This window comes from Astyanax mexicanus, chromosome 3 (assembly GCF_023375975.1).
Source record: "Astyanax mexicanus isolate ESR-SI-001 chromosome 3, AstMex3_surface, whole genome shotgun sequence".
In the NCBI taxonomy this organism is placed as follows: Eukaryota; Metazoa; Chordata; class Actinopteri; order Characiformes; family Acestrorhamphidae; genus Astyanax; species Astyanax mexicanus.
In genome coordinates, this window is record NC_064410.1 from 33,156,786 (window position 1) to 33,169,311 (window position 12,526).

Consider the following 12,526-nt stretch of genomic DNA (forward strand, 5'->3'; position numbering starts at 1 on the left):
AATTGTAAAGCATTTCTAGTTGACTAAAAATCTCATTACTTACCGATTGAAGACGAGCTATAACTCATGGAAATTAGTTCACTGGAGGTAGTCGCCATCTTGGAAAGCTTTAATGTTATATTATAGTAGTTATAAAAAAATTAGTTTAGGTCACACTTTTGACACAGGCCATATGATCCAATGATCTGGTCAACTAAGGATCACGAGGAGATGAATTAGGCAAAAAAAAAAAAAAAAAAATTTTGCAAAAGTACCAAAAAATACTTAGGCCGATTATTTTAGAATTGTTTATTTATACTTTTTTATATTGATATAACCAGTAATTGTTTTAAAACACTTTTAACTTGTTTAAAAACATGTTTTAATCATTTTAAATGTAATTTATTATTAGTTTACTTTATATCATTAATAAAATCAAAACACTGACCAGAGACATAGACCCATTGACCTTCCTGTAGTAATGACTGGCTTTGAGCGACCTCTAGCGCATTTAGCGGGTTTGTGTATAATGGAAGACGCTGAAAAAGCCGTTTCTGGCCAGACTCATTTTAAATTGAAGCTTTTACAGAAATATTTCCCTTTTTCTAAAAATAGTGCCTTATATGATAAGCCATATTGTAGAGCTGTTTGAAATCTCAACAGTACATTTTATAACGTATATATTTCAGCCACACTGCATCATAAACTGTAGTGCACAGAGGATGTACGATAGAATTTCAAGTGTGCACCATAGTGCAATTCGGAGGTGTTGTGTCAGATGTCCTCAGAGCAGCAAAAACACTGAAAGTTTGTTGTTTGGTCTTTCCATATTTCCTTGTTCACTATCGAAAAAAAAGCGTGAATAGTGTGAATAGTAAATGAATTAATAATGAGTAAATCACCCCGAACACACTTTACTCTTAAAATCATGAACTTTTATTTTGCCAAAAGTGTCAATGTTAATCGCCTGTTCTGAACTCTTACAGAAATATAAGTGTAGAGCTACATATATTTTGTAGTAACGTGTCTTTGATAATATATACGCCGATGAAATAGATATGAAGTGTACGAGCATGTTCTAAAATTATATAATTTATTTATTAGAATGATTTGTGATCAGGCATACGCGTCACCAACACCATATCAGATCTACAAAGTATTGACGTTCACCGATTTCCGTAGTGCGCAGTGTGTGGATCAGCGATTCTGCGCCGTGAATGTGAAACTAACAGTGCTGCACGTTCATTCAGATTTCCTGTGCAGATTTCCCCTCAGTTTATCAGTAAACAGTAACTACTCAATAGTTTATGAGATAAAGCTAACTATGTTTGTGTCTAGTGAAGACTCGACTCCCTCTTTTAAGGGATTTACTTTAATCCTGGTAAGTTTAATGATTTTTTTTGTATAACTATTTTGCTTCATCATGACTGATGTTGTTGACTACTCTTAACTATCTTTAAGTCAGGTTTAACTGCTGTTTTACCCGCTGTTTAAACTCTCCAGCCCGCTGTTTCTGTGGGAAATGTGGGTCAGCTGGCGGCAGACCTGATCATCTCCACGCTGAACATGCCGAGGGTGGGACACTTTCACACCGACTGCCTGGTCCCCATGGCGGGCAACAACCCGTACAGCGGCGGCGGCGGCTCGGGGGGAGGAGCGGAGCAGCTCAGCACTAATGCAGAAGGTCAGTCAGCATCTTTAAACCAGGATTATGGCTATCACCTAAAACTGTCAGCTACATTCTCGTAACTTTATTAACTTAATGACCAAAAGTGTTGGACAGCCCCATCCTCATAAATCATCAGACAGACAGTCTCTTACACTCATGTGCTCGGCAAGTCTGAATTAGGGCTGAAACTAATGCCTATTGTATTAGTCGACTAATCTACTTTCTACTGTTTTACTGCACATTGACTGCTAACCACATTTTTATCCCTCTAGACCGATTTTGCAGTACATTTTTATATTTTGACGTACCTGTATTAATCTTAACATTACAAACATTGCCTGATGTTTTTCTTAAGATTCTAGGGTATTAATATGTCTTCAGTTGAAATGTAAATGTTAACAGAATTTATATATACGTTATATAAAAATGTAATATATTGCATCTATTTTGATGTAATGTCTTAAGGAAAAATCTTATACTGGTATACCATATCCCACTCTATAAACAGCCAGCTCTAAAAACGTGATTACATACAACAAGGCTGGTGGCTTAATTATGGCTGGTGGATTTTGGTTATATCCAGCACTATTAGAACCTTTTTAAGGTAACGTTTGGCAACGTCACTCGTGTCAGTGTTTTAATCTTTAGTTTTGTAATGCAAACCATTATTTTGCCATATGTTTCCAGAACATTTCTAGAACATTACAGGGCTAACCTTTCTGAAACCTTTTTGAAAACGTTGGTAAATGTTCTTAAAACATTCTTTGTGAGCTGGGTTGCCATGAAAAACAAACATATTTCCAAAATCTTTACAGGGGAAGGTAACAAAATAAAAGGAAATGTAAGTGTACGTGCAAATGTGATTCCAAGTAATTTGGAAGTATTTCCACACACATAATTTTGCATGATGACAAAGAGGGGCCGTGTTTGTTTAATTTGTGTTGAAATGTCAGGTGCAGCAGCGGACCATTGACACACTATAACCACAGTTAAAATAAACATACAGCAGAATAATATAGTAGCGTAGTGTAGTATAATATACTCAGCTAGTTACAGGAGTCACAGTAATTATAAGAAGAGGAGACGTTTGCTTGAACATTTTGAAACAAAATACAGAAAGGTGTTTTGTGGCCGTCTTAAAGAACTTAGTTTAGTTTCCATCCACCGCCTTCTACAGAGGAGGAGCTGCTTCTGTGATTAAAGGAGCTACAATTTAAGGGCCCAGCAAACATCCATACATTTTCTCTTACCATTTAGTGCAGGGGAAACAAACACCAGACCATCCTGACTTAGAGGCACATTGGGCATGACATGTCAGGTTTACCCGGTACACACACCTATACTTCCACAGTTTTAGATTAGCTCTTAAGCTAGCGTCTTCTACAACATCCTCACTGCACCGCTGTGTCTGTTTCACAGGAGCTTCATAACAGGGTTTCCCTCCACAGAATAGTAGAAGCAGACATATGAATGTTTGGATGGATGTTTTAAATTTAACTCCTTTAACCACAGACACAGCTCCTGTTTGAAAGGCAGTGGATATGTTTGCTAACTAGCTTAGCCTTTTTATGTTCCCTGCTCAAACACACCTGACTCATGTTTGTTTGTGGCCTGAGGTTTTGAAGCAGGTGTGAGATAGATTTGGGGTGTAGTGAAACATAATAATGAGTACAGACATTTGTCGAATAGCCCACCTCAAGTCACCCCCCAGCATTCTGAAATACAAGGCTGATGCTCTCAACAGGCTTATGATGCTAGCAATAGGGGCATATCGTTACCCATGTAAAGAAATCAATATTTTTACACCATTAACAAGCTCAAAGTAGCTCCACACTTCATTAGTAGAATTCCTATGGTCCTGATATTAAAAACGAGGCACTGAGAACTTTAAAAGTGCACACATAGTTTATTAAAAAACACTGTTTAGTGATTTTCTTTGCATGGGCAAAGCAATACCCCATATTGCTAGCATTGTAAGCCTGTTGTGAGAATCTGCTAAAAGTGAATGAATGAAGGTGGGCTATTCAACAAGTGGTTTAACAAGTTTGTACTCGTTATCATGTTATCATGTTTCACTGCATCGAGGGTTTGTACGCTCATGAAAAACCTTTGAAAATAGCAATTTTCAGGCCTGGATAAGTTTTGGGATAATAGAAATACCCAAAAAGTTTTGGAAAGATCAGGGAAGTTTGGCCTAGAAATCTTAGTGTTTCAGTTTATCGATGGAGAAAATCTATTTAGAGGTAACAGATATGTCAGCTCAGAGTAAATTCAGTGATTTAGCCTTACACAATGGAGCTCTCAGGAACTGACACACATTTATTATTAAAGATTGTGTGTCAACATTTCATCTGAATTATTTTAGACCCCCTATAATCAATTTTGATTATAGTTTTAGTTAGTTTTTGGTTTTATTGTCCATGTCTGCACTGATGTTTAAAAATCATATGTTAAAGAAAATTTGCCTTGAAGGCATGGAAAAGTCATGGAAAAAAGAATGGAAATTTACTGAAATTTATTGTAAGGGATTGAAAGTTGCTTTCAACTACTGATCCTGTTGATGTGTTTGTGTGCAGTATACTCACACAGTGATCTGAGGTTAGCTGTACTTCAGATTCGGACCCCAGTCCTACAGGTACGTGTGAAACTGTTCTATTGTATGCAGTGTTATTTTAAATACTTTAAATCTTATATATATCCCTTAAAAAAGCTAAAAAAAAAAAGCTACTGACCTTAATACTTATGTGTTGGATACTTACACATTTATTTTACACCACAAAGTAGAACAGCAAACTCTTTACTTTAGGGGCAAAAAAATAATTTAGTTTTTTTCAATAAAGCAATGTTCAATAAAGCAATTAATTTTGCATTTCTAATAAATAATGTGTTTATTATATAGCACATATGATTATACAGCCATGATGTATTTGTGAATGTGTGTATGTTTTCATTGAAAAGACAAAAGTAAAATCATTCCGGAAGCTGTTGGTGTCCTGGATTAAAAGCAGTGGATTCTCGAGAACTGTGCTGCTATCTAGCAGCCATGCTCACCACAGAGACGATCAGCAGCTCCATGGGTAACTAGCACTTCCTTCATCAACGATGTTAATGTTGTTTACCAACGACTGTTGTTTATTAATGACTCCAGCTTTGACAAGTTGAGGATGTGTGTTATTATTGTTAGTATTCTTGTTATAATTCTTATTATTCAGCATCCACTATGAATTCTACCAAAAGTGTCTACTATTACTTGCTCTGCACCACCTATTATGAATTAATAATAACCCATAGAGGAGTAACAGTTGCTCAATCAATTGCCCATCTCTCATTGCGCTTCTGTCACCAGCACTTTGTGTAGTGTAATACTGTTACAAATTAACGATTAGTCAACATTAATATTTGTAGTCGACACATTTTAATAATCGACATTGTTGATTATATCGACTAATCGTTGTAGCCCTATTGTACAACCCTTACGACCATTATGAATTGAAGAAAAAAAAAACTACTTATTGACTTATTGACTTATTCAGCATCCCCTTTGGATCATTCAGTATGTACTATGAATTATATTTATCATCCGCTACTGATTTTTCAGCAATTATCTATGAATTATTAAGTAATTATCAAACTACATTGTCTGTTCTGAATATGTGAGTGTGAAGAATTGAAACATGGAAAGTTATTGCAGACCATTAGAGAGTTTAAGGGTTTAATAATATATTTTGAGAGCCTTTTTTTTTTTAGTGTTTTGATCGTTTTTGTGCTGTCTGTGGTGTTTTTAATCAGAACCGCCCTGCGGTACCTGCTGAGTCCAGCACTGCAGGATGCAGAGAAGAGTCTAAAGGAACTGGGCTGGACTGAGCTGGAGAGAGTGTGTGCTTTTCCTGGCATAAATGACTCTGAAAAGCGACTGTACATCCCCGGAGGAGGAGTGACCAAAGGCCTATACACTGACTGGTACTGATACTAATACAGAGAATAACTGAGATTGTTCAGTGAGAGCCGCATTAAAGCACCACTGAAACTTTGTTTTGTTTTGCTGGTTATGTGATTTTTTTTTTTTTCACAAATGACCCCAAGCACAGTACACAGTGTAGATTCATACTGGATTAGAATGTCTCTATGAAGTGCAGTTTTCACAGTTTAAAAGTAAAATAACTTAATGAAAACTGTTAAAAATATGTAAAAAATAATTTTTGCCATAGATTTGATTCAGGAAAACTGTGCATATTACTCTGCCTGCTGTGTTGTGCCACTGATGGTAGCGTTGTGAAGAAAATCAATTGAGCAAGCTGCATTAAAATCTAGTTTAATTATCAATCCTCTTCCAGATTTGGCCTAATGAATGTCACCTGTGTTGGGCACTCTCATATCTTTGGTGCCAGAACTCCACAATCACTGCAAGCTATTTCCATCAGTCAGCTCGTTGCTTTATCATTATGATTTCAGAAATCAGTCACCTAGATTCATGTATCTAAATAACAGATATGATAGAGGAGCGTGTGTTTGAGAATATGTGTTTAATCATGTTTCTTATCTTGCTCAGTTGTACAGAGTGTGTCCCACTGGCTGTGGTACTTCTGTTCTGCTCAGAGGGAGATAACGTCCCAGACACTTTCACACTGACTAACCATCTAAACGACTGGCTCCACCTGCTGGAAAAAACTGTGAGTGGGCAAGCATAAGTGTCTGAGCCACTCTGACATGAGCCACATTGTGATGGCTCTGTTATGGCACAAGGGGGACCTACCTCCTCGTTATTAGGCTTTATGGTGTTCATTTTATGGTTAACACAGTAGATATTCAAGAATTTGTGTTTTTCCATGTGCATATACAGCTCTCAAAAAAACAATAAGATGCCTCTTCAGTTTCTGAATCAGATTTTACTATTTATAGGTATATGTTTGAGTAAAATGAACATTGATGTTTTACTCTATAAACTACAGACAACATTTTTCCCAAATTCCAAATAAAATTTTGTCATTTAGAGCATTTATTTGCAGAAAATGAGAAATGGCAGAGCTTTTAGACCTCAAATAATGCAAAGAAAACAAGTTAATATTCATAACGTTTAAAGAGTTCAGAAATCAATGTTTGGTGGAATAACCCTGGTTTTTAATCACAGATTTTTTATGCATCACCCTGTTCATTAATGGTTAGGACCCTTACAGAGCTATTACAGAGGTATTATTTGGGTGGTGGGTCATTCTCAGCACTGCACTGACATGGTGATGGTGAGTTAGTGTTTGTTGTGCTTGTATGAGTGGATTAGACACACCAGTGCTGCTGGAGTTTTTAAACACTGTGTTCACTCATTGTCCTCCACTCTATTAGATACTCCTACCTAGCTTGTCCACCATGTAGATGTAAATTTAAAAACAGATGCTCATCTGTTGATGCACAGTTTGTGTTGGTCGTCCTCTAGTCCTTCATCAGTGCTCACAGGACGCAGTTGAAGGACTATTCTCAATCCAGCAATAAGAATGAGGTGTTTAAAAGCTCCTGTGCACGCCTAACCATTTAAAGAACAGGGTGATCAGTGTATATACACACATATGACATATCAAAAGTCCTGGGACAGGAACTGGTATCTGTTCTACTGTCCTGGTCCTGGTGCCCCCTGCCCTGTAAGTATATAGCTTTCTCTTCTCCCAACACACCTGACTCAAGTAATCTGCTCATTAACAAGCATGTGTGATGCCAGGGAGGGGCTTGGGGGTGCTGTTGCTACCCCTAGGATAGCCATAGTTCCCCACAGCACCCCCAGGAAACTTCTGTGATTTATTTATGGGAGTGACTATTTGCAAACGGGTACAAATAGCATTTAGAACACAGGGAGGCTAATTTCAATTTCATTTAAAACATGCAGTGCACTATGCCCCAGCGATTGGAAACATCTTATTTGTTGGTAGAATATAGATAACTATAGATAACTAACATTAATGTGGTAGCTAAGCAATGTCCAAACTTTTTTATTCTGTGAACTTTAAAATAAAGATTAATCATACTGATAAATACATTTTAAAATGGTCATTGGATTAAAACAAATCTAATATTTAAATGTAAGCGAGTAAAAAGAGATTCTAATTGATAAATTCTTAAAACGAAATGCAGTTTAAAGAACTTTAAAATGCCTTAAAATTTTTTTACATCATTTAAATCTGGCAGTTGTTCTTTAAATGGTGTTAAAATGTTGAGTGGACCAAAAAACATTACGAAACTTGGAACAAATTATTTTTACAAAATTATTTTTAGTAATAGTACACACTGCTACTTAGACCAGGGTGCAATCAGTACTAAAATCACATGGGTGCAAAGCTTGTGCCTTTATATATTTTGTATTTGTTTTGTGTGTGTGTAAACTATAACGTGTAATTTGAAAGATTAAATAAATGCATTTATAAAATAAATATATTTAATAGTATCTTAGGATAAATTATAGAGCACCTTTGCTGAAATGTCAAGCTACCCCATAGCTCCAGCAAAAGAAAATTTGCAGTATTATTTGTGTAAACACTTTGCAAAAATTCTAAATTCATTAATGGGTTCTCTCTCTCAGCCTCAGGGTTCCACACCATGGAGGGTTCCTTCATCCTGGAGGCTGCTGTTTGGAAGCGGCATCCCACCCCTGCTCTTCTGAAGACCATGAAAACAGGAAACTGGACTGTTAGAAATGTCAGCAGCATGTTGGAGTTCAAGATTTTGCCCCCCTACAAAATAAAATTAAGATTATAAACATCCAGTTCTTATAAATGAGGGACCGGGGGCAGGCAGATTGCCACTGCAAGAAATCTGGTTTCTCTTTGTAAGAGAAGCAAACTAAATTTAACAGATTTAAAAGATTTTGGACTATTTTTGTTGGTACATTTATCATGAAATGCTTTCACGCTTTAAAGCATTTTTAGATAAATAAAAATGTAATACAGAAATTAAATACAGAAACAGTTTGAGGTTTTAATATGACGATAACATAAATACATGGAGTGGAATATCTGCCAAATGTTAAATGATGGAGGTATTTGTACTGTATAATGGTTTAATATGATTAAATATTATGTTGGTTTTGACTTTCTGGCAGTGGTTTGAGATCTCAGTTCCGCTGCCAGCACATGCTGTTCCAAAGATATACTGATTTTTTTTTTCTATTTTGCTTTTCTTTCTCTTCCCATTTGGCTCTGTGCCCCTGTTTCCCAGCAGAGGCATGGTTATGGTTGTTGTGTGTCACAGCCTGACCTGCTGCAACAAGAACAAATCCAATTGACGCAAATGCGGTAGGAAACAGAAAACAAAAACTGTAGTTTCTTCCTTCTTAAGGATGAAGCAGTGGTCTTGTTTTCGATGCTAAACCTCAGAATTGTGCGTCAGAGGCCGAAGGAAGCGCTAAAAATATAACCCTAACCCATTTCACATAAAAAATAATAGACACAACATGAAAAACTTTGCATTGTCTACTTCTACATTGTCTAATATGTAGTGCATCTTTTGCTATTAAACCCCATTCAACACAGAACCTCTGTTGATACTCTTTGGGGCTGTGCCGTGACCATCGTAGAGTGTAAGACACATAGTTTAGAAGGTAACACTCATTACTGTCATTGCTAGATTCAAATCAAAGTGGGTCCACCATCCATAAAACATGCAGCCAAGAGTGATGCTTTGGTCAGAAACTGACCATGTCCAGGTTCGGGGGTACCTCCCTGAAATTAATTTTTGCAACTTGGGATGTCTGAAAATCTGAAACCCAATGAGGTTGGGCAAGAGGCTTGCATGGAATCATAATTGAACTCTCTATGAGTGAGTGAGGTAGATAGAATGCTGCACAGTGGTAAAGCAGTGTAAAAGGGGGTGAAATTTGCCCAGAACTGTTAAATACTCTAAACATTGAGTATCTCACTTGCTCTCTCTGGCTGGCACAACTCTTTAGTGTCGCATGAATATTTCAAACAGTTTTTAAGAAAGGGGCTCAGAAAGTGAGCAAATTTCTGAGGAATAACATTACATAGAAAATGTGATATTGCTGTTAGATAACCCAAAAGATATCCAGATATGTCTTCAAAGGTTTCCTGGCACTTGGCCTGGCTGCACTAATTTGTCCCAGAATAAAAAGTAGTTTGGTATGTGTTCATCATGGATATCTGCCTCGCTCTACCTCCAAACTAATTACACTATACTGCCAAAGGTATTCACTCTTCTACATTTGCACATTTTATCACTGTCCAGTGAAAAACATGGATCTCCAAACAGCAACTTTACAGGAGAGATATTAAATCCTCCTAACTTTTAATGGAAGTCAGTGTAAAAAAGTGTGGTTCAGGTCATTTAGGAGAATTACTTTTGGTCCATTAATCAATACATTTTGTAACAGTGCAAGGAACAGTTTGTGTGTTCATATTATGTAGCAAACTAAAAATTGTCAAAAATATAGATAATTGTTTTTTTATTGAAAAGTGACTATATGAACTTGAGTGACATCCCATTTCTAACATGATGTTAGACCTTCTTTAATGAATATTCTTTCAGAAGCTCATTTGTGAGGTCTGACACTGATGAGAAGGTCTGGCTGGCAGTTACTGCTCTATCTAATTCATCCCAAAGGGGTTCTATTGGGTTGATGCGCAGGCAAGTCAAGTTCTTTTACACCAAACTTGCTCATCCATGTCTTTATGGACCTTGATTTATAAACTTGTTCACAATCATGTTGAAACAGGAAGAGGCTGATCCCAAAATGTTCCTGCGAAGTTGATTTGGAGATGGGTGAGTAAATACTAGTGTAGTTCATGTGACCACACCCTGCTGCATGAAGAGCTCCCACAGTTGCTGCACACAGGGAATGCAATGCAACAGTTTTTTTTTATTGCAGTATCAGAATTATTACCTTCTGGAACGAGAATTCACCTTTGTGTTAGAATTTTAGTTGGAGGCACTAAAATTAAAACATCCCCCAAAATATCCATACCAGTTTGTGGATAAGAAACTCTGTTATTAAGCTCCATTAAAGCAGATGTCAGATGCTAGTGAGTGTGTAATGTAAATGCAAGCCCAGATATTAACCTAAAAATTTCAAAAGCACCCAAATGTGAACATTCTTCACGCATGGACATACTCCCTGTAATCTGATCTTTTTTGTGATATTAAAAACACTGTTGTTTAGGTGAATTCTTATCTTTCTCTAATTATTGCAACACCCTCTAACATCAACATATGAGCATGTTATACTAGTTCTTTTGCATGTTTATTATTACTATATGTGTATATAATTACTCTGTCAATGAATCTGCTGTCGCAACGGAAGTTCTAAAACAAATAAACAATGACTGGGTGAATATCCAGTTTTTCAAGCATCGCATTCTAAGCACAAATTATGCAACCCAACCTCTTACTGTAAGTCACTTAACACAGTGTAATGAAGGTCACAGTTCCGCTCAGTGTGTGTGTGAAGCACAAAGCAGTACAGATTGCTGTTACAGAAACTAAACCAACAATGCCAGTTTTGTTTTATTCAAAGAAGGAAATGTAAGACTTGCGTTCTTTTCATAAGCAAATACATTGTCTGTAATCACTATCATACAGTCAAAATACACGTTTGCTTCATTACACAGCTTAAAAATACTATACACACATGATGGAACTGCTCCACAGCATAAGACATGTTCCGCCATCTCTGAAAAGTGAAGTACCTTCAATCTCGGCGTCTGCGCGTACATGATAGGAAATGTTCAAGTAACTTTATATAAAAAATAGAGCATTTTCATTTCACCTCTGAAAAAAGGTTGTCTAAAAATACTATGTGGGGAACAAGGTTATAAATTGGCAATGCATACGCCTACCCATCAGATCCTGCTGCCTTCTTTTACCAGAAACACAAGCAAACATAAAATTTATAATAATAAAAAGGGGCACAAAAAAAAAACCTGTAAAAATAAACGAGACCAATCAAAACCATGGCAATGCACTCTAGTAATGAGTAGTCCACCACTGTTGTGCTGGTGTGTGTGTGGGTGTGTGTGTGTGTGTGAAGATGCATTTGCTCTTCGGCCTCTCAGAGTCCATGCTGTAAACAGTGTTAAGGATGCAGGGTAGAGAAGGAGTATTATGGGCTGGAGGCCCCTGCTAGTCTTGCCATGAAGTTAAGTGTCACTGGTTGTTCTTGGTCTGCAGAAAAAAAACACAACAAAAATACGGGTTAGATAAAGTTCTCAACAGTGACACAATTCAGTCGTACAGTTGTGATGAATCCATGCAGCTCACACTTCAGTGTTCTCCCTGCTCTAATGTACTCGATTTAAAGTGATAATTTCTACTAATATTTACTCAGTTTCACACTCCTAGCCCAAATTCATTTATCAGCCAAGACATGTTTGTTGTCTGAAGTTGCATTTCTTTAGTTTGACACTGAAGTCACAGCACTTTATATTGCTTTCTATTTTTTTTTTATCTGTAAAAAAAAAAATTGCCTATTAAAATAATCATGGTGATTATTTGTGTTCTAAATAAAGGACAAACAATTGAAACCGGTTTTAGAAAGCAATGTTATGAGTAATGCAGTAATGCAGACTCGGATGGGAGTAGATACTCGATTTATGCACAGCCATTGCCCCCAAAAACGTTACGATAATCTTTGTTACACTATTGTATAATCAAACTAAAATGAGCAGCCACACATCTGTAGACTATAGGCTACTCTACACAACGACTTGCCGAAAGCTGCAATAATATCATGTTGTGTGTGCACACAGCAGGCAACAAAAGCTAATGCGAATAAACAAAGCCCTATATATTGCTTATATTGTGTTTTTATTTTTTTCCGGCAACACGTTCGTCTGCGACTTCTCGTTACACGGGAGGCAGAGAGTGATTTTAACACTTGCAGTGTGC

The 12,526-nt window shown here is 36.8% G+C and overlaps 2 protein-coding genes across 2 annotated transcripts in view; one reads left to right on the forward strand and one right to left on the reverse strand.

Moving 5' to 3' along the window:
- Positions 1 to 1,168: 1,168 nt before the first annotated feature.
- Positions 1,169 to 9,161, forward strand: psmg2 (proteasome (prosome, macropain) assembly chaperone 2). The gene is made up of 7 exons (XM_007254674.4): positions 1,169 to 1,360; positions 1,483 to 1,663; positions 4,225 to 4,283; positions 4,607 to 4,725; positions 5,438 to 5,608; positions 6,198 to 6,318; positions 8,211 to 9,161. The coding sequence occupies exons 1-7, from the start codon at positions 1,304 to 1,306 to the stop codon at positions 8,289 to 8,291; spliced, it is 789 nt and encodes a 262-aa protein (XP_007254736.1). The 5' UTR covers positions 1,169 to 1,303; the 3' UTR covers positions 8,292 to 9,161.
- Positions 9,162 to 11,112: 1,951 nt separating this feature from the next.
- Positions 11,113 to 12,526, reverse strand: part of ptpn2b (protein tyrosine phosphatase non-receptor type 2b) — a 29,211-nt gene continuing 27,797 nt past the window's right edge. Inside the window, exon 10 of the mRNA XM_007254675.4 lies at positions 11,113 to 11,803. Within this exon, the coding sequence (XP_007254737.1) occupies positions 11,779 to 11,803 (25 nt within the window). The 3' untranslated portion in view covers positions 11,113 to 11,778. The remainder of the gene's footprint in view (positions 11,804 to 12,526) is intronic.